Source organism: Sparus aurata, chromosome 15 (genome assembly GCF_900880675.1).
Source record: "Sparus aurata chromosome 15, fSpaAur1.1, whole genome shotgun sequence".
Taxonomy (NCBI): Eukaryota; Metazoa; Chordata; class Actinopteri; order Spariformes; family Sparidae; genus Sparus; species Sparus aurata.
The window spans coordinates 7,888,622-7,910,755 of NC_044201.1; the positions used below are offsets into that span (position 1 = coordinate 7,888,622).

The 22,134-nt window shown below is 41.9% G+C and overlaps 2 protein-coding genes across 3 annotated transcripts; both read right to left on the minus strand.

The window, feature by feature from the left end:
• Nucleotides 1-3,068: 3,068 nt before the first annotated feature.
• LOC115597030 (tetratricopeptide repeat protein 31) lies at nucleotides 3,069-13,231 on the minus strand. Of its 2 annotated transcripts, none has more exons than XM_030442597.1 (15): nucleotides 13,025-13,231; nucleotides 9,877-9,959; nucleotides 9,693-9,773; nucleotides 8,836-8,892; nucleotides 8,544-8,750; nucleotides 8,314-8,427; nucleotides 7,937-7,982; nucleotides 7,545-7,780; nucleotides 7,314-7,418; nucleotides 7,030-7,123; nucleotides 6,884-6,917; nucleotides 6,614-6,691; nucleotides 5,934-6,036; nucleotides 5,714-5,835; nucleotides 3,069-5,610 (listed from the first exon to the last, which is right to left on the minus strand). In XM_030442597.1, the coding sequence occupies exons 1-15, from the start codon at nucleotides 13,080-13,082 to the stop codon at nucleotides 5,475-5,477; spliced, it is 1,554 nt and encodes a 517-aa protein (XP_030298457.1). In that variant the 5' UTR covers nucleotides 13,083-13,231; the 3' UTR covers nucleotides 3,069-5,474. The 2 variants fall into 2 exon arrangements, with proteins under 2 accessions (XP_030298457.1, XP_030298458.1); XM_030442598.1 differs by having other exon boundaries at nucleotides 7,545-7,777; nucleotides 13,025-13,230.
• Nucleotides 13,232-15,304: 2,073 nt separating this feature from the next.
• On the minus strand, nucleotides 15,305-21,887 carry pyroxd2 (pyridine nucleotide-disulphide oxidoreductase domain 2). The gene is made up of 16 exons (XM_030440970.1): nucleotides 21,739-21,887; nucleotides 21,353-21,372; nucleotides 21,165-21,258; nucleotides 20,708-20,781; nucleotides 20,449-20,604; nucleotides 20,145-20,298; nucleotides 19,977-20,038; nucleotides 19,796-19,893; nucleotides 19,568-19,709; nucleotides 19,357-19,491; nucleotides 19,202-19,274; nucleotides 17,964-18,117; nucleotides 17,024-17,175; nucleotides 16,624-16,730; nucleotides 16,155-16,275; nucleotides 15,305-15,888 (listed from the first exon to the last, which is right to left on the minus strand). Exons 1-16 carry the CDS (start codon nucleotides 21,860-21,862, stop codon nucleotides 15,818-15,820), a joined length of 1,737 nt encoding a protein of 578 aa, XP_030296830.1. The 5' UTR covers nucleotides 21,863-21,887; the 3' UTR covers nucleotides 15,305-15,817.
• Nucleotides 21,888-22,134: the final 247 nt, after the last annotated feature.

The following is a 22,134-nucleotide window of genomic DNA, read 5'->3' on the forward strand; positions in this document are numbered from 1 at the left end:
ACTTTTTGAGCATTGCTCAATGAGCTGTCTGATGAATGAGGCGGTCTGTCCTTGCAGATAAATGAATCTGACGGTGAACGTTTGAGGAATTATGTTCCCGCAACCACAAGACTCAGTTTCAGGATGGGATGTTTCGTATCTTCCCAGAACTGGCCGTCATACATTGCGAAATCAATTTAAATCGAGTGTTTGTCCTCAAATTCGGCCTCTATACACCTCTCTTCTCTGATAGGCTAGAGGTGCTTTACACAACCCGACACTCAGAGCGTTACACAAGCTCGTGAACGTGAACGTGTGTAAATGTGACCAACAGGAAGAGCTATACTTCCAGAATAGTCTCAAACATCAAGTTTCAAGTGTCTTAAAGAAGCTCCCTATACCACAGGGTAGATATTTCCTTGTTGAGATGACCGCAAACCACCAACTCTAAAATAGGCCCAGCCTCACCGTAGCCATGGTGAACGTGACTGATGAGAATATACCATACCTCCCCAGCCCAGGAGTGTTACTATAGTGTAACCTGTCATCATGGTATAAACATTTAATCAGTGTACACCCAGACAAAAAATAAAATAAAATCGGAAAAAAAACGTCCTCCTTTACTGCTTCCTAGCCGGGGTCACTTCAGTTCTCAGTCCTGATCCGACTTACTGAGGCCTCTCTGCATGTTTCAAACTTGTTTATTTATTTTTCGAGTCATTTCCAGAGGAGTTGAAGCAAATTTAGCAACCCTGGACATTTTTGGCCCTGGCCGTGTTGATAAACTGTATTTCAGTTTTTCAAGTAAACCTCAGTGGGCACCTTTTTTGAGGCGGTTAGGTTTATTCATAGGCATGAAAAATTACAATCGTGACAGGGGAGCGAGCGACTAAAACATCAACCACGACCGTAAAAAAACACTTACACCGTACGCAGGGTTCAGACGGTGAAAGGAAAAAAATAAATAAATCATACGTTACATACCGTGTGTATTTGTGTGCGCACATGTAAACTTTGAAGCTGTAATTGAGATGTTTGTGTGTGCCAGTGATGGTGCGACTGGGTGGCAGGATGGTGGTCCCTCCCTGACTGGTAAACCCGAACAGGAAGAGCAGACCCCCTATTAGCGGGGCCAAATCAGAGGGATCTCAAAGGCCGACACGGAGAGGAACGAAAGAAGAAGAAAAAAAAAAAGGTGAGGGGGGGTTTAAAGATATAGCTATAGTTTCTTTGTGCGACATCCTCCCATCATAACCTGCGATGCACTCATGCATATCAGACAAATTAAACCAGCCTAGACAGGTGTCGCTGCGTGTGTGCCAATATTTTAAAGCTCAGTGGGTGTGTGTGTGTTAGTGAGAGTGTGTTACAAGGTCTCAGAGGGCTCACGGGGCTAAGAGAGTGTGTGAGCGAAGCAGCCCTCTGTGGCAGAGGTCTCTCTCTCTCTTTCTCTCTCTCTCTCTCTCTCTCCACCTCTCTAATTATGCCGACCGAGCCGGCTCTGCCCTTACCCACAATCTGTGGAGGCATGAAATAAATACATGCTCTCCAACAATAAACAAGTGCCTTTTGAAACGACAGCACCTCCTCACACTCACCCCCACTGCCGTCTCTCCAGGCTTTCATAACGCTTTTACTTTCATACCAGCTATAGGAGTGTGTGGGCATGCACTGTATAGAGGAGAGGCCGCACAGGCTGCAGGGCTGAGAGCGGAGAGAGCTGTACATAAAAGTGGACATCATTGGATCATCCTCGCCTTAACGAAGAGGTGGGCTTAAATTACACAATAAAGTTCAAGAATATGTCAATTAAAGGCAAAGAATGTGGCATCAGCAGTGAATACCCAGCGCTAGAAGAAACACTGATATATTACATAAGTGAAAGTACAATATTACAGTGTAAAAATACTGTTACAAGTAAAGTTTCCATTCGAATACACATGTATCACCAGCAAAATGTACTTGAGGTATCAAAAGCACTCACTGTCCAAATATATCTCAGAGAAAGACAGTTGATTTTTGATTCCCAGGTCATCAAATACTGACGCTCTGGGGGTTTGTTAGGTCGGGCTGGTAACTGACCCAAATTGTCACTATTGCACAACCTGGGAATGTGACTCAAACAACTGTCTAAAAAAATTGTACCTTTTAAGTTCCTGAAAGATATCAATATTTTAAGAAAATCTATTGTTCAGATTTTGTACCTCATTGTTATCATGTGCAACAACATAGAAAAAAAGATTTTTCAGGACTAATTAGCGTCATAACTGACAACAACAATGAGTGTATGTGTGTCGTATTCAATGAGTTGATCGTGTTTTGCATGTTCAATCAAAGTCACTTTTGCGGTTAAATAGATTATCAACTATAATCCATGCTTGCAATCTCTACATCAATTCAAAAATGTAGTTTCATACAGTTTGGGGAATTAAAAAATAAATTAAAAAAAACGGCAAAAGTGGCACAACATCCGTCATTAGTACATTGGCTTTCTGTTGCTGGGCTTTCAAACTTTTGAAGGCGTTATGGAAGTGTCTGTGCTCATTTTCACTGAGTGCACAGAACTCTGTGTGTAAAATATTTAGAGTGCTCCTTTAATTATTGCAGCATCTTGCACAGAGTATGTATGCAATGGCAGGTGGCTTCAGGCTTCAGTTTCTTCTCTATTCAAAATGTCATCTGTGGCATAATGGTTGCTTTTCCCACACGTTCTCAGCCCTGTTAGTCACATCTCCATCTCCCACTGGTCTGCGTGGTTTCAGATTCCCTAATGCTTCTTTCATGCTGGCCGCACAAGTGTCTCTTACGAGTGATGATAGGGTTACTTTATTCCCCCCCACACCAGTTTGGTCTGCTTTGATTTACTTCTTCTTGGTTTTGAGCATCAGGAATGACTTAGAGCAACATCTTGGTTCCTGGAGATCAAAAAAGATGAATGTATAGGCATTGCATAGGCTTGTTAAGTTGGGGACATAATTTCAGTGCGAACCTTTCATGTACAACACTGCCTCCCTGTGGCAGGCAGGAAAACCGCACATCACTGTCTGAAAATTCACATTCACAACAAGAAGAGACTCAGGCCTTTGTGGTATAGGTGGTTCAAATACATTTATTAAATATAAAAGACTCTTTTTGCAGTGCAGTAACGATAATACAAAATAATTGGAAGATTAACAGGATTGCAGTGCTCTGGTAATCAATGTGTACATCATCATTAAAAATCCATTTTCCTGAAATAGTTTGAAACAAAAAGAATAAAAACATACCAAATAGATAAAATTAAACTCAGGGAGATCTTACATTTTGTCAAATTTTGAAATATCCTCAAGATGAAATTGAATATGCTGTGGAAACATCCAGCACATTTTATTTATCTGCAAATGAAATGCACTTTTCAACCATATCCAACAACACCACTCAAATATGGACAAGTAAGTTTGTTAAATCGACAAGTGCAGTTGTAATGTTTGGTGTCCTGTTCCTTTTTCACACGTTTTAGCCACAAGACAGAAAGTAATACAAGAGATGTAGAAGTGACAGCATGTGACAGTGTTGACACTAATGATTCTTAATAAAGTCTCTTGAAGCGAGAGACAAACAGGAGAAGGGACATAACCTACCATAAATTGAGTGAAAGTATTCAAAGCTGTTCTCATCTCCCAAAGTATGGTGTAAAAAAGAAATAGAAAAAAAAAAAAACTTAGGTATAAATAGGAAAATAAATACTCTCACTATGCTGTGCATAGTTTGCAAGTGAACGTAGTGTGGGCTTAAACCAAGTGATATAGCTGTAGTTTTTATGATGATACAGACACAGGCCAATGGGGTTTTAATGCACCGTCTAGTGTTGAAACTCCTGAAAGAACAAAAGCTGTCTTCAGTGCAGAGCCAACAGATGAAGCATTCTTTGGTTCACTGAAATACTGAACTGGAGACCTCCCTAAGGTCAAAAACACTGCTATCAAAGTTCAATCATTGTTTGACTGTGCTGTGTTACACACATGACCATGAATGTGTGTGTGCACATGACCGAGCATGAATTCTTATAAGGCACTGTCTGGAACTACTTCATCAATGACGTCACCATGTTTGTCATAGACAATAACACCCTACAAAACAGACTACTTACACCAGAGGTGGGAGGTGTGTGGAGGTCTGACACAGAACTGACAATCAAGTCGGCACATGACTTTTGCATAGACATAAAGCACTGTGATGTTTACTATGCAAATGTACCTGGAAAGCATTTTTCATATTGTAATGCTGAGTTAAAGGAAGGTTATTCATTTGCGCCAAAGTCCACTAAAATAGGAAGAAGCCTGCAGAACTGACTGGACGTCACACCGGACATTTCATGCAATCCAATACAACAAAAGCAACAACTACTGCATCGAAATGGCCACAGAGTTGAAACAATACCTCTCTGACACAGTCTCACAAGATATAAACACTGCAGCCTTCATGAAGGTAATATGCTACTGAATTGCATGAAATCAAGTGTTTCTACCAAGCACAATGACCTCCAGAGGTTGTCCACCAGCTGAACAGGCATGCAGTGTGTGTGTGTGTTCAATCTTTCAACAAAGGGATAGCCAATAGGTGAATAAAGAGACATACACCTGATCCATGCATTAATACAGACAATTTTTGCAATATCTGAAGTGTATTTACCCACGTGTGATCATCCTAACTAAGGCTACAAGCACAGTTTAAAGGCACCTCTCTGGGTCTCTGTAGCTTATTGGCTAAAACAAAACCCTCGTCTGCATAGGGGAGGTACTGAAATGTCAAGTATGTGCGTTGGTAAGTCTTTGGTCTGGTGGAACGTGTGCCGATATGGGCACAGGAATAACAAATGGGAAATGGAGCCCCAGAATGAACCACAACCTAAAAATCAGCTTCACAAACTGCAAGATAAAAGAACTTATCAAGTGTGTGAACTTTTAAAAATGGGGAGGAACACTGCTTTGTGGTGGAATTTCTGGAGAAGGAAAGTCCCCAGGATTATCACTGAAGAGCCCTGGCCTGACACATCCATACTGAGTCCTTTCATTACTGCTGTACGTGGCAGCAACATTACTTCTTTTTTCCAATAGCGGGCCAAGGCGGTTTCACTTCCTTGTTATGTTGTCGGCCTGTGAGGTTAGGTCGTATCCTTTAAAGGAGGAATAGGTCACCATTTGCTGTGAAGTGCTGTGATTATGAAGGTTTTCATTCAAAACAAAGACTACAGCAGGTGAAATTGTGAACCTGCTGTTTCATGTTGTACAACTGATCAACAGTTCTTGCATTAAAATAAAAACCTTTATACTCCCAGTCTTCCATGGCACATTTGTGATCATCCCTGCTGGCTCTGATCCTTTGACTATTCTGGTCCATTCGGTACAGTAAGTATTCTAAGCCCAGGGAACCTGGTCCAGGAAGTGCCGGCTCCTTTGGCGCAGTCTGTGCATCCCACCTTCCTGCACACCACTGGGGCAGAGTGTAGGCCAAATTCAGGGCTGCCAGGGCTTCCGGTCCTTGCCTTTCTGATCAGGAATGTGTTTGTAGCGACATTTGTCCCCAAAATGGCAGCCGGTGGTTCTCCAGAAGTAACACTCGTCTCCATTTACTGGGCCACGTCGTCTCAGTCTGGACAGAGAGAAAGATGACAGAGACACAGTGAGATGCATAGGAAGCATATCGAGTATAAACGCACTTCAAACTGGTGAGGTGAGGCTGAAGTGCTGCTTACCCAGCAGCTGCCCCTGCCTGCTGTGTGACAGGGAGGCAGGCCTTCAGTGGGAAAGGAAGGACCCTCTGAGTGCGACGGTCTGGATATCTCACCACTAAACGCGTGTTCTCAATACAATAACCCTGCGAAAGAAGGCGTACTTGTAATAATCCACCATAATGTTCTTTAAAAAAAAACAACAACAAACAAGATTTTGAGAGGGTAACCTAAAAGTCCTCACATTTAGTTTCTCCATGGCACGAGCGGCCATACTTGCATTCTTGAAGTTGACAAAGGCACAGAATCTCTCATGCAGCACACGGATACTTTCTATCTCACCGTACCTACAACGCAAAGCAAACAACTTAACAGTGAAGTCGACAACTACCCTGGTTAAATATTAGATTACATGTCCTGTTCAAAGACGTACAAACACGAGTGTTTTAGGAATAGTTCATGGATTATATAGACTTGTATAAAGTCATAATAGGGCTGGGTGATATTGCATTAAATAATAAAAAGTGATGTTTTTAGGCTATATTGAAATACACAATATATATCTCAGTCCCCCAAAGTACTTCATGAGTGCTAGCACTGGGTGACAAGACAAAGGATGACTATTGGTCCTTTAAAAAAATGTCAACACAATTACACAACACACTGATTTTTGATAAATAATTATCAGTAATGTGGATATAATGACTAAGTGGGTTAAAGGAAGTATTACACATTCTGATTAGTTTAGAAAATGACATCCCTTTACTGTAATGGAGCCTTTACAATAAGGCAAAGACAACAGTATCATGATTTTACGATATCTAAAATCTAAAGACAATATACATTATAGTCTCATCACAATATGTCCAGCCGTAAGTCATGAACTAGGTTGATGTCAAATATTTTCCTGGACTATGTTCGTACATTTTAAAAAGGTCCCACAGGTGTTTCTCGGTTAGCTCAGTCGTCACATTTCCCACCCACAGAGACGGACAAGGGCTTCTGAGGAAAAGAGAAAGAATGTGACAGCATTAAAATCACAGTTTAGATAGTCAGTTTTGTTCAACTTCTCCAAAGAACAATAAAGTTGTGACAAACTACGACTAAAATGTACAACATATGGTGAACAACATTCATTTTAGCTACAAGAGAAGCTACAAACCCCTCTGACCCCTCACTTTGATGGTTACCTACCCTGGTTGCACAACTGATGAATCTTGGCTCCCAGCTGCAAAACAAAAACAGCTTTAACAATAGAATGTTTAAAAAGAAAGACTGAGAAATGCATTTTATTTTCTTAAAATAAAATATGGAAATACAATATGTAGATGTGATCTTACCCCGGGCAACATCAGAGCAAGCTGTCAGAACAGCCTGTACAGTCGAAAACTTCTCCAGCAGCATGACACTTTGCCCTTCTTCAAAACCAAGTTCCTGAGATAAGAATAGAGACAAAAAAAAGAATAATCAGCCAAAAAAATACAATCAAAAGGATAAGGTTTCAAGCCAAAATGACTAGTTTAATAGTAAACTGTTGCTTCTATAAATATAAAGTTCAGAGGAAACTCATTCACAGCTGCCAAGCTTTACAGGAAACACCTTCACCACTTGTGAGTATGTTTACCATTAACTGCAGCACTTTGCAGTTAAAGAGGTCATTGACAGCCTCCTCACAGTCTTTGTCCAGTTTCAGCACCTGCTCCATGGCCTTCTCTGCCTCACTGTAACGCTGCAGCACACAAAGAAATGTGTTAGTAAAGGCTTATTCTATCCCAGAGGCCTAAATGTGACGTTATATAGCAGGTACTTCTGTGATTGCATGCTATATCCCATTACCACAGTAGCCTGTGCCCACCTTCATGCCCATGAGAGCACTGCCCTGGCGGAAGTGTCCTTTGGGCCAGTCTGGGGCCAGCTGAATGGAGCGTTCAGCGTCGGCCAGGGCCTGAGGGTACTGCTCCAAGCAGTAATAGCAATAGGAACGGTTCCCAAAGAACCTGTTGTCCTTTGGATCACATTTGATGGCTTCTGTAAACATAGCGACTGCTTGTGCGTACTGCCCCTCCTGCACCAGTTTTATCCCTTTTTCTGCTAGAAAGAAAAATGCTTGTAAATAATTCTCTGGCGAGCTGACAGCCCGAGGGCAATGCTACAATGTTGACAGGTTTGTACAAAAGGTTTACTTAATCAATAATTTCCTTTTTCTATGAATATCATCTTAAAAAGCATGCAGGAATCATTTTTCACCTGTCAGTGATGCACTTTTCTTGGTCATGGTGTCAGTTCCATTTGTCTGTGAAAAAAAAAAATAGGTTCAATATTTACAGCTGTGAAAATGTGCTTGATCATCAACTTCTGAACACTGAGCAGGAAATACTGCCATTAGCATAACATTTTGCAAAACTACAGTCAGTGCTGAGAAAACAAACAATAAAGACTAATTCAACACACAAATGACAGGCGAGATATACTCAGTCAACACACACATTTCAACTGTTGTAAAAGATTTCATGGTCCAGGGTCCACTTTTCCACACATTTGGACTTTGGACCGGCTGCGGACAGTTATTATGAGAGCTCTTTCTTTCCCTACTCATCTTAGATTATCTATTAGCGCTCATTCACCTCTCTCCTCGACTCATTCTCCTTGTTTTCTTTGGACTTGCGACTTGATCCTTTGGGTTTGATATGGCTAGCAGCATTAGCAAAGAAGGCACTGCTCACATCCCACTCTGGCTCCTGGGGTAGGCAGAAAGGCAGACAATGATGTCTTAAGTCTACAAGCTGCAGGGTTTCACAGATATGACACCAGCTGATTCATTTCCTTAAACTAGAGAATAGTATAGTGGTCCTACCTCTTCAGCGGGTCTGCCATGGGTCTTCTGATGTCCTTTGATTCCCGAAGGAGCCATCACTGCTGTGGCGACGTGCTTCTGTGAGGCAGCTGCCCCATTCACCTCCTCTTTTTGCGCTCTTTGCTTCTCCTCTTCAGCGCCGACTTCTGCTTCTGACTCGCTCTCGTCCATTTCAGACTCTGCGCCTCCATCCTCCTCTTCATCATCCTAAATACATATACAGTATATATATCTAGTTATCTGCAGTAAAGGTAAAGGCACAGTAAACCTACAGCAAGAATAATGCGATTACCTGTTCGGCGCTCTCATTTTGCTTAACCTGCTCCTGCTTCTTGCGTTTTCGACGGCGCTGAAACAGATTCAGTACTTGACACATCAGAAAATGCATGATTTTACCCATCATTCATAACATAATAGATTATGTGTGTGTTATTATTTGAGTGTAACAGGTATGAGTCCTAAAGCTCCAAATAAGTTAGCCTTTTTGCACTTTCCGGTTCCCTCGTCTCAGAAGGGTTTATTGAATAGGTTTCCGTTTAGATGCCTGGTTAACACAAGTTTAGGAGATATTCACGGTTACTCGTACAACATGAAATGTGCCCATGAATGCCTTGTGTATTTTTAAGGCTTTACATGTCTGAAGGTGGCTAAATGATACTAAAGAAGCTGTCACAGATATTATACATCAGCAGGCTGAACATGGAGACTCATTTACTACACTGTCTTAATAGGCTGACTTAAGTTTCCAACTCATAGATTAATCAATTTATAGTAAAGTGGGTCTAGTATAGTGCAGTCTAAAGCTTAGTGGTGGCGACGTTGAAGTCATGCGACCACTATTGACTTTGTTCATAGCCTGATGTTAGCTTTTTACTTGTGGTGGTTTAATTTGCATTTCAAAAAAATCATAAGTGGCTTTTATTTGTGAAGATTATCTTACTGACCAAAATGTGCAAGTATCATTAACTTATATCTGCCACGGAGCTTATTCTCTGCAATAATCGATCATCCAATTCAAAAATCGATTTTCATCGAGCGAACCAGGGCGATGCTAACTGCCAGTTGGACCAACACAAATACCTCGTCCCTACACCACTCCATTAAGAAGGGCAAGTAGGATCTCACAGAGGTATGTGTTTCCTTGCCCACCTTCCTCTTAGCTTTGCGTCGCTCCGCCTTTCGTCTGACCTTCTCCTCCTCGGTCAAATCCTCCTCTCCATTTAATGCATCCTGTACAAACACACACGCGCATACACAGAGTTGAACATCGCACATTGTACCTTCACCCTTGCGGTCCTGACGATGCCCTGTCGGTCTGACACGATCTGTTTACCTGTGACAAAGGGGCATCTTCACTCGGGTCAGGGCTTGCGGCACTACAGTCCATCTGCTCCTCCTGCTGCTGGACAGGGGGGCCTGTTGGAAGATATACGGCATGTCAGCTCTTTAGACCCTTTAGTCTTAATCTGTCTTCTTTCTGTTAACAATTGTGGACCAGATATGATGTTTCAATGTGGCCATTGTGTTTAGGATGATACAGGAACAGGTCCAGGAAAAGTCTGAACAGCTGGTTTTTATTTATGCACATTATGTTCCATCGTTCTTTATCAAGAAAAGGGTACAAGAAGTTACCTTTTAACTAAAATAACTGATGCTTCACAATAATGTTTCTCTGTACAAGCATAAGTGCCACATGTGCACATCAAGAGCCAAGCTGACCATGATCTTTGTAACACTGGCTTGCCTGGATTGCAAATAAACACGTTCCACCTTCCCTGTTAACGTTCACCTCTAACCACTACGGCCTTTGATTACAGACGCCAAAATTCTAAATGACATTGGGTGGAGACAGGAAAAATGATGTAATGCTTCCTTATTAAAAGAAAAAGAGCAAGGCAAGCCCAACTTGAGCCAAAAGTACACATGGGACAGAAAACTGCTCAGTGAGATTGATTCAAGTTGGTTCTTTTCGGTGTTGAGACACATCTGACTTGTCCACATGCAACACACAGCTGCCTCGGGCACAGCTGTTTGAGAAAACAATATCTTTTCTGAGAAACAAGGTTGAAATGGGGCATAGACAACAACCACTGTTCAGAATGTGGGATAAGTGGGGGTGCTGGAGCGCATAGATCAGATCAAACCACAACTGGTTTAGGCCCAAAGGCATCAAGAAAATGGCAAGACATGAAGGCAGCAAAAACACCGGACCATGCAGGAATCTATGTGGTGTCAGATTTCCATGTGTTCAGCAAAGATCTCCAGAGCAGTGACAAATTCATACTTGGTCTGTGACTCATGTTGTGACTCGTGAGGCATCGATGGGAGCTATTGCTACTCTCCTGCTGCTTGTTGCAGTTTGTGGTCTATTAACGCAAGCTCTATGTATTGCATGCGGCATTTCTTGTAGGAAAAGACGACAAGCAGTCACTTCACTTCCTCATTTCCTATATTCTAAAAGTGTGCTGGGGATCTGGCCAACATTTTACACAGTGCTGATAAATTGACTAAATATATGATTTGAGATAGAAGAAAAGTTCTGCCTAAACTATCCATCCATGTACACTCCAGCATATTTTGTATATCTTTTGAATTAAAGGGTAACTCCACCCAATTTTACACATTAAAGTGTGTTTACAGGTCTTTAGGAGTACACCTGCATTTGTGGAAAAAAAAAAGTAGTAGTATAATGCCTTTTGTGGCTCCAGAGGAACTGCCTCCAGTGATGTCACTCAGTGGTTATGTTGCATTGTGGGTAATGTGGGCACCAGTTTTGAAAAGCAGCTCCCTGGTCTGCATGCACTCCAATAACAATGTTGGGCTCATTATGATCAGTTTAAAAACTAATTATCAGAATCAGTAATCCCATGTCTACATTACCCACAATTCAATTTTTGTGACTGAGTGACATCACTGGAGGCAATTTATCAGATTACCTTCAGCTTCCTCTGGAACCACAAAATAATTTATATTACTTTTTTCACAGTACCACACAGTATAGTTGTACTAATGTTTTGACATGCAGTAGTACTCCAATACCTGTAAACATATTTAATGTACAACATTGTTGGAGTTACCCTTTAAGTGTCATTGCCACCAATACAGTATGGAGAGAGTCTACGGTTCTTGCATTGCAATGAGCAAGTCTCTCCACACAGACATAGAAAGTGGAAGGAATTTCAGCTGTCTATGTCCGGCTAGCTACTCAGATGTCAAGAAACAACCACTGCTCCATCCCATTAGCTGAATCAGGCTTTTTGTTAAATCTTAACTCATAATGGAATGCCCTCCCGACAAATAAATGATACAAGATTACGTGGACGAAAGCAACAAAAGAGCCTCTGTTTCTCCTGTTCAAGGAGACTGCTTAAATTGGTGTGGAGTTGAAAGGTGAGCTCTTTCCACAGGAATGCAAAACAACAGTGTATCATCAAGGACAAGAGCTTCACCCAGGAAATCAGCTTCTCACTGCTATGTTTCAGCATTACAGGTAGAAAAGAAAGACGATGACGACATAACCTTATCGCTCGATCTGTCACCACTAAATAAGCTTCAGTGGTGTGAAGTGATTTTGGAAAGTGACTTAAGACAGGGGGTGTTTGCAAATCCTGTACAGTGGATCATTAGTCTTTCTACATGCAAAGTGCATGGCTGGAGGGTACAAGTGTAGTAGACCTAACAGAGCTTTTACAAAGTAAACATGACACACACACACAAAGATTTCTATTTTAAATAAAAAAATGTCTAGTCTGCCTCTGCTGTCCCTTAGTCTGAAGTTGACAGCTTGAAACAAGCAGGAGATCTTTCAAAATAAAAGCTGTATTCTTGGATGCTCATCCGCCTCTGATGGAGTGGGTTTAACAGTAAGGCACTAAACAAACCTGCTCTAACAGGAAACGACACACGGGGAAGCAAAAGAGGAACAAAGTTTGTAGCACATGACATATTTAAAGAGACATACCTTGATGCTCCTAAAGCTCTGACTGTACCACTGAACGTGATCGGGGCCATACAGGGCTGTGCCACCTACAGCGTATGAGGCATTGTTATCATACCAACATGCACCAGGGAATGTACTCCTCCTAATCTGTTAGTCTTAACCTACACCGTACATCTCCCGACACATATATAAAGCACGCTCAGGCTTGTGCGTTATGTTATAACTAGCCTCCTGGGTATACAAGTCTGCTTCAGATGAGTTAGTACAACTTCTTGGCACCGACTGCGCCAAACTTGGAAGCCGTGCAAGCAAGGGTGGAACTGGCAGGAGGGGGAACTTTTCATTGTTTAACCAAGAACACAGTTACAGCCTCACGACACAGACAACGGCGAAAAATACCGCCACAAATACACCGTTTAAAATCTCAACGTGTTGGATTGTATCCACGGTTTCAATGTCAAACGCGTTCTGTTGTCACGAACGGAACCAGTTGAACTTGCGGTTGAGTTTAGAAAGTTTTGAAAACGGGGACGTTCCTTACCGCTCCCGAGTCCCAGCAGCCTGCATATGTCTCTGGTGAATTTCATGAGCGCAACCATCCAGCATTATCGTCCCAGACATCCAACAAAAGTCACTTAAACAAAGGGTTTAAGTTAGAGAGCACACGTTTGTAACATTGGGACAAGCGATAACGAATCTGCGGGAATCTTCGGTGGTTTAGTCCACTTCCTGAGCGTCAAACGGCGACGCTGGGTCCACCCTGAGCTGCGTCTTAAAGGGACAGGACACCATTATCGATTATTGAAAGGTAGAGATGTTATCACAGACAGTGATGAGTACCAACAAAGAATGCCTCTTATCGCAGCTAATTAATTATTAATGGTTTCCTACCGTGCTTAATTCCACTGACATATATTTAATTGCCTTAATATGATATTTAGGCCTACTTAAGGTTCCACTTGAGATATTAAACACTACATTTTAATTAATGTATTTACTTCTTACTTAATGTTACTACTTTAAATATTTTAATTATATGTACATTTCCAGTCGAATTCCAACGTACATATGTCCAATTTAAATGGTAATATTCAATGCAAAGCTGCCCCTTTATGTTGAGTCAAGGTGTATGAATTAAAAAATGTGATTTATTACAGATGATTTAAATACTTCACTTTTGTGTATAATACTTACACGATAAACACAATATGCAACCTGTTACATTGACATTTAATTAAACAATTAGATGGTAAATGGATTTGCATTTCTGTAGCACTTTTCCAGTCTATTGACCAGTCAAAGCACTTTACAACCCTTGTCACACCCAATCATACATTCATACTCTGATGCCATGCAAGGTGCCAGTCTGCTCATCAGGAACTATTTGTGGTTCAATATCTTGCTCAAGGATGCTTTGACATACAGATGAGGGAGCTGGGGATTCAAACCATCAACCCTCTGAATACTGGAACATTCAGTAATTTTTACTTAAAGCTGCGATATGTAATCATTTCAGTTGAAAACATTCAAAAATTTAATAAATTGTCAATAGAATGTGAAAACACAGTTTTGACATTATGACGTCTACGTATTCTGTTGCAGGAAAAGATATTGAAGTTAACATGCTAACCAGCTAGCGCTGCCCGATCCCAGTAATAAGCTCCTGTGCTAGCGATGTAAACACAACACTCACCCAGGACTCCGGGCTCCCTGTCGGAGTGCTAGCTGCACATCTGAGCTAACTAGCTAACCACAGAATGTGAAAGGTGGCAAATTCTTAAATGCGGAATCTTTAAAGACAATTTAGGCTAAATTTTTTTTGAGTGCAACAAAAACACAAGACTATAAAGATATATATATATTAAAAAAAACAGATGGACAATACTTAAGTTTTTCTTTCTCAAGTATTTTTCAAAGGCTGTTGTTTGAAAACACACCATTCAGAGGACAAAGACATTTGATTGCACTGAATGCTTTGGGTTGATGGTCAGCCTTCATCTGCCTCAGTTTCAGGGTCCAGATACACTCCCTGGCCAAAAAGTCACCATCTGGATTTAACTAAGCAAATCGGTATGAGTCTTCCATTGGATAATTACTGCAGTGATTAATGTTTCATCTGGCAGACCATTATTTAGTAGAACTCACGGCTTGTCGTAATAGTGAAAGTAAGAACATTTCCTCACACACAATGCGAAGAGAACTCAAGGGGTTGAGAAACAGCTGTGTAGCCTTATAAAAAACACTAAATAGTGAGGCTAATTGGAACAAAAAATGCTTCTATTGCCAGGGAGCATAAAGATTGGATGCTGGAGCAATGGAAAAAGGTCATGTGGCTTGATGAGATCAGATTTAGCCTGTTCCAAAGTAGTGGGGGCAACTGGGTAAGAAGGGAGGCGGATGAAGTGATGCAGCCATCAGGCCTGGTGCCTACTGTACAAGCCTGTGGGGGCAGTGTTATGATCTGGGGTTGATTTAGTTGGTCAGGTCTAGGTTCAGCAACGTTGTGTGCCCAAAAAAAATTAGGTCATCCGACTACCTGAATGTACTGAATGACCAGATCCTCAATCGGCACATTGAGCTGGAGCCACTGAAAGCATCACTGGCTACTGATGCTGTGATAGAAGCCATGATGACAATGCCATGACTCATCAGGCTCGAATTATAGAGTGTGTCACTTTTTGGGGGGCCAGACAGTGTACAAACTGAATACACAGGAAAAATACAGAGCTGCTGTGAGAAAGACTTCCTAATTAGATACCTAGCCCAGGCAACATAAAACACGGCATAATCAGTATGCACAGTTTAAAGAAAAGGAAACATATTTGATTGAATTCATTGAAATTTATTCATACAAAGTTGTAAAAAAGTTCCACCATATAGTACCATATTTGTATCATTACACTGAGGTCATTTCATGGAGGCAAGTATCATTAACACTATAAATGCATTTGTCTTCAACATTATCACTGTGCTGTTACTTAATGTATTGACACTCAAGTGTCACAGCAGGATTTTGTGTGGCAATATTGCACCAGAGATCAATATCTCGATCTTCTTCCATATCTAGTTTTCTTTTTACTGGGTGAAATGGATGGCATATAAAGAGCCTAAAGGCCACTTCTATTGATTCTCTCCTTTTCTCTTACATTTTATGTAGGTTGTATTGTTAAATCAAACATTATCCCATTTTTTTTCTTAGCAGATTAGCCAACGTAATATGGTGCTAAAACAACTGATCAGCAAGTGTTGAAATTCATGGCTCAAAATCAGTCAAATTCACAGAAATAATACTGAATACTGATGAGTGAACCGCAGACTGATGCCGTCAGATGTTTCAGCGACGTTTGAGGTCCGCCATGACGGTGAGTGCTGCGTTCCAGCCAGGTGAACCCATTACACCACCACCTGAAATAAGAAAACATCAAACATTTAAAAACATAATTTATTTTGTGCCGAGAAATTAGAGACAGGGCACTCAGCCACCAGACTACACGTCATTAATTTCTTTATCATCAGCAGCGAGGATAAGATTTCCTCGATAGGTCCAAAGGTCAAATAACTCTGCTCTTCTTACACCAGACAACATCCCATACATGACTACTACACTACACACAACATACAGTCACATTTGAACCCAATATTCATCTGACAGTTAAGCATTAATAGCAAACCTGGATGACAGCCGCTGCCACACAGATACAGCCCTTTAATCGGTGAGCGGTAGTCTGAGAGAGAGGGCAAAGGTCGTGCTAGGTAGAGCTGGTCCAATGACATCGATCCATGGAAGATATTCTGTAAAAACACAGCCAACGTGTTGACTTTTCTTTCTGTGTTACTTGATATAATTACGTCATTGTGGGAAAAGTAGCGTGCCAGTTAAGCACATCGTTCACTGTGGTCGGTGTCACTTTACACAGCTGCCGTGAACTTTGATTCTGACTCATGGGTTGTGGTAAAACTGTCTGTAACCATTAACTGCTTATACAACCAGCCTGTATCCGAGCAGATATTGAACACTGCAGGGGATGCAAATGACTTCCTTGTCCGCTGAACAGTTGATTGTGCCAAGCAGACCGGATTTGTATCAACATTCAAATATTGCGGCTTGGTTCTAAAATGTGCACAGTGTGCGGTGCATACCCCTCCAGTGAGCCCGAAGATCCTCTCCAGGTCAGGTGGAGCCAGGATGTCCCTGCCAACGACTGACTTTTTGAACCCAGGGGCGTATTGTTCCACCCAGTCGAATGCTGAGGAGGCAGACAAACACATCCTTTATCACTGAAACAGGTTGATCAGTATACATACATTTAAACAGTTTATCCATTTCGGAAACACTTCCTGAATTTCACCATTCATAATTTTAAAAAAGTACAGATTATGGCCTCATATTATGATTGCGCCTAACTAAATTCCTGTTTTCAGAAAGTGGATAATCTCGTCCTTTTCTCTCCAAGCCATTCTGTGTATGCTTGAGTAATATATTTAGCAGGCGTTTTGGCACATGTGGCGCTATGAGAAGTGTCAGATCACTGCACGTTACCAGTGTCCGCGAAGGCCTCTCTGTCCTGGTTTGTCCACTCCCTGCCCTCTATGTGGTAAGGGGTGAACTGGGTGAACAGTGACACCACGTGGCAGCCAGGGGGAGCCAGAGTCGGATCCAACGTCGAGGGGATGGTCATCTCCAGCATAGGTCTACAGGAATAAAGGGGGCTTGATGAGACTAGATGGTGGAGGGTGGGTGAGAGGGTGAGTTAATGATGAAACTATGGCAGTAAAAAAAGACAAAGAGACACTTTGAGCGAAGAAAACAACTGTTGAGATTGGATATGCTTTTTTATTAAAGATTGAATGGTCAGCAAGCAAACAAATTGATATACAGACATTACAGGACAGAAGCCTTTTCATCCGAGAGGAAGCATCGTCTACGAGATGAGCTTGTGTGGACATCCAAGCCTTGTCTTACTGAGAGTTACATTGACAATAATGTCTTAAGAAAATAACTATAAATAACTACACGGAATATAGTTTAACTATAGTTTGATAGGGGCACTATGTAGTTGGGAGAAGAAATTAAAACTAAGATTTTTAAAATTCAGAATATCAATGAGGTAATAATACATTTTTGTTTATTTATTTAGTTTGTTGAGGCATAAAAAAAAAAATTCAGTAACAGAAGATCTTTCTCTTCTGATTTAAGTTTCTTCCCCAAAACTACATAGTCCACCTTTAAGACATAAGACATTTTGAGATGCATCAAAACTTATATGTTTTGTTTTAAATACTGTTGTAAGTATTTCTTTTTGCAGCTTCATTGTTAATCTCTACTGTAACAAGCGCCTTACACTTTGTCCTACATTCTCTCCAGTGAGTAACGTATGACTCACGCTTACTTAACATTAACCTTCTTTTCTGAATCTAAAGTGTTGAATCTTGTGAGGAAATAAAAGAAAGCGTTATGTGCGTCTCACTTATGTACATACCTTGCTGAAGGACGTCCATTCATGGCCTCTTTGTATGCAGTCTCCAGCACCTCCACGCTCTCACAGTTGAGGTGAATGGAGCACTGGTGGTGGGGTCCGGGTTTATCGTCTGGTGTGGGGGATGCCAGGAAGTTTGGCAGCTTGTCCACTGCCACTGTACACACAAAGAAACAGTACATGCAATCAGTGTTTGTGCTACGATTACGTATCATCTTCATGTACATTTTTATTTTTGGTAAGGCAAAATGTGTTTATGAGCTTCAGTTGACAATCAATTCAATATTTGAATAAGCGCAACCCTCAGTACATGCAATATGTTTGTGTATATGTATAACACTGCTCAAATGCTTTACAAAGGCTAAGACTGTTAAAATACGACAGACTATCATTAGTAAAGGCTCAGTTTAAGGCTTCCTGAGCCCTACAGCTCAAGCTCTATACTGTAATTAACATGCAGGATCTACACTGCACCACACAGGAAGCCGAGGAACGTTTTACATCTTTTTAGTTTTATGTTTTACACAGCTTTATAATACCCAAACCTTGAAACGTGCTTAGGCAGAGACCTAATCTTACACTGCAATAATATCAAGCACTCACAGTGGAGTAATAAAACCTGATCCGTCCTGATAAACTGCATCTGTTGGTGCCTTATTGTCTTCTTTGTCTTATAACCTTCCGACTTCTTTGCAGATTTTAAAGTGTGTAAGTATTGATTCAACCCAAATGCGATGCTCTTCAAACTTCTTTTAAGCTCCTTAACAAATTAAGCAGATGGGGGACTGAAAAAAAAACAAACTAAAATGGCTCCATACTTGAATGCACGGTCGACCTTGTGCACCCACTTCGGACAGGATGCACGTTAACGCCTTTTTGGTTGGCAGCTACAGGGAAGATTTGGGGATGAAAAGTGTGTCATGAACTTCCTTTCAAATGAATTTGTCATCACTGGGCCTCCAAAAACTTAGCATGAAGTGCCAGAAATGTATTATGGACTATGAAATTTCTTTAGACTTTTCATCCTCATGGGGGTGAGCAGATAATGACAGAGTTTTAGTTCTAGGATGAACTAATCCTTTAAAACAACACTTGCACACAGATGAGATGTTGAGCCCTGCAGTTAGTAGCCTACGTGGCTATACAGTTCTGGTCCTTTGTGGATTGTTTAATATTTTTGATATATTTTATATTAATTCAACAGCACCTTTGGTCAGAAGTCAGAATCAGAGCAGATTTACCATTGATCTTGGTAACAGGTGAGGTGTAGTCGATCTGATCCACAGCTTTGAGGAACTCTGGAGAAAGGGCAGCCTACGATGAAAAACAGGAGGCCAGAATAAATCCCATTGTCTGGTGCCATTGTCACATGAGCTGTGCATGTTGTCTTTATTACCTGTGGAGTGAGATTCTTAAAGGTAACATAAGGGGTGGCATTTGACAAAACAACTTTACTGTGGATCTCTGTGCCGTCTTTCAACACCACTCCCTTGGCAGCACCATCTGAATCAACCAGGACCTGTTCCACATCCTGCAGAGGAAACACGTGGTTTATGCCTGAAGAGCTAAATAAATCTGACCAGTATAATGAATCGAAACCGCATTACCTTCTCAGTGAAAATGTCTACACCACGGGATCGAGCAGAGCTAGCGATAGCCTGAGACACGCCGCCCATTCCTCCCTCCACATAACCCCATGCTCCCTTCTCCTTCTCCAGCTCTCCCATCACGTGGTGCAGGAGCACATACCTGCGAGGCAAGACCACAACATCAGTGTTTTCTGAAGGTCTCTGCAGTTAAACCTGTAGTTTTGAGTGCTCTAATAGGGATCTCACCCACTACCAGGGTTACTTGGACTGGTCATGGCTCCTATCACAGCATCAGTGGCCAGTGTCGCTCTCAGCGGCTCCGACTCAAACCACCGATTGAGGATCTGCGACACAAAATATGAGTCGCTCTTGATGCAGTCAGCAGAAAAACAGCAACCGACGCAAAACCGCGCAAAGGATCACAAACCTTCATTATCGGAGCAGTTACGATCTCATAGAAATCTGGAATGTTTCTGCCCAGTTTCAAGCCTTTAAAATTGAAAAACACAACTCGTTATGACTTGGTTACCACAGAAAACAACACGGGTTACGCTGTGAGTACGTTTGTTTGCCAAGTGCACACCCAGGAACTCACCGCATTTGATAATAGGCCTCAGGGTTTTAGCAGCAGCCAGCCTCTTCCTCAGTGACCCAGCCGTCACACCTGGAATATCTATAGGAGGAGCATCCAGAAGAGGGTGGATGGCTCCTGCCAGCTTGTCAAGGTATGCAATGAACTCAGAGAAAGCCTGGAAACATGTCAAAAAATGGGTCAAGGTGAGGGTGGGTGTAGGAATGTGGGACTGTACGAAAAAGGGGCAAAATAACTTTGCACTGGTGGCGAGATAAAGGTGCAAAGAGTCAATCGTTCACTATCGCTGACTTAATGTTTAAATCACCTGAGCATCCTTCTGCGAAAATTTGCCGATCTCCATCTGGTTCATGGCCAAGTCGGCGCCCAGGGTGAGAGACCTCGGCGGGGCACCTCCCACCCCCTCCTCCAGCATGGGGGTGTAGGCATGGGGGTCCCTCATATACACCTTCAGCCCATGTTTCTGTCGTCGCGTTACGCAAAAATGAAGAGCAATCACGTTAAGCCTTCCCGGAAAGAGTTTTAACATATACTTTAATATATTTTTAAGACTTGACAATGTTTACCTTGAGCTCCAAGTCTGCATATATGTGGGGTCTTAACAAACTGAGCAAATAGGAACACCTGGAGAAGCGGAAACCTGACAAAATAAAGTACATCTCTTTTGAGTATGACCTGATACAGTGCATAATAACACTTGTGAGACTGTAAAAAAAAACAGCATATAACCCCTGCTGATAGTGTTTATTCAACGTTCATTCATCCTTAGTAGCACATTTGCACCATAAAGGATCAGTTCACCAAAATTGAAGACAACGTTCATGTTGCAGATACTCTGTTCCTACGTTTTTAAATATACTATTTGTTTTTCAGAGAGGAGTACCAGTTTACAGTATGTGTTCACTCACATAAAATGATACAGGATTATTTTATGTTTCATTTGTTTGAACATTTGGTCTGGATGGAACCTGTATGACCTGGGTTGAACCAGGATTGTATAAACCCAGCCAGAGGCCAACCTACCGGGGAAGATCTCCTCTGTTACAGCTGCTCCTCCCAGCACATGTCTGCGCTCCAGCACTGCTGTCTTCAGTCCTCCCTTCTGTAGATAGGCAGCCTACACACACACACACACACCTTTACCCCCATACTCACCCATATAATGTTTTATAACATACTGTAGGTGTTGGGAAACACATGCATTAACTTACTGCCACCAGTCCATTGTGCCCTGCAATGGTATATGAAAAATGTCAGATAGTTTTCTTTAAAACAAATGTAAATTCCCCATTAGATTTAAAAATCAGCTCCAGTGTTCAACGGATGTTCAAGCTGCTCTATTATATATTTTATAGCGCAAAGTTATACAAGTTGAAGTAAAGATGATACTGTAATCACACCAAAATCACTTCTTTGTCTAAATGCTTTTTAAGAAGTGAGAGAGAAACCTCACTAACTACCTTTGCAAACTTAGCTGGAACATTGTGTCAACATTACACTGTGTGCTGCGGGGTGTTTAATGCTGCACAGCTCTGTAGTTTCCTGCGCTTTTTGTCCCCCCCCCCCCCCCCCCCCCCCGCCCGTGCACAGGTCTCACCTCCTCCGATCACCAGTGCGTCGTACTGGGGTTTCAGAGCGGTGTGACTGGATGTGGATCTAGTCACTGTCCCCAAAACAGCCGCAGCTCTCCGTCCTCGGTCGGTCCACACCGCTGCAGCCATGGCAGGAGTCTGGTGTCAGTCCACATCCGCCCCGCCCCTTTTCCCTAGAACCGCCTGAAGTAGATCCGGGTTCCTCTGACCCGCAGCAGTCGCCCATCGGGTTTGTGTAAGAAGGCAGGAGGGGTGAGTTCATAGCCTGCTCATGGGGGGTCGTTGGTGGAGGATGTGGCAGAGTATCAGTGAGTGGAGACTGTGTAGTAAGCACATTTTGTAAGTTTTTTCTTGTGCATCAGAAAGTTTGCTTTCGGTCGGATATTGGACAGACATTCACT

Bases quoted from the DNA above. Each gene is read 5' to 3' on its own strand.
- LOC115597030 (XM_030442597.1), bottom strand. From the start codon at position 13,082: ATGGTTGCGCTCATGAAATTCACCAGAGACATATGCAGGCTGCTGGGA. The intron at 8,428-8,543 runs GTAGGACCACTA...TGCCTACCCCAG, and splicing joins ATGGCAGACCCGCTGAAGAG to GAGCCAGAGTGGGATGTGAG. The intron at 7,983-8,313 runs GTGAATGAGCGC...TTTTTTTCACAG, and splicing joins AGAATGAGTCGAGGAGAGAG to ACAAATGGAACTGACACCAT.
- pyroxd2 (XM_030440970.1), bottom strand. From the start codon at position 21,862: ATGGCTGCAGCGGTGTGGACCGACCGAGGACGGAGAGCTGCGGCTGTT. The intron at 20,299-20,448 runs GTGATTTAAACA...ACATGTTTCCAG, and splicing joins TTTCGCAGAAGGATGCTCAG to GCTTTCTCTGAGTTCATTGC. The intron at 19,492-19,567 runs GTAATGCGGTTT...TTTCCTCTGCAG, and splicing joins TAGACATTTTCACTGAGAAG to GATGTGGAACAGGTCCTGGT.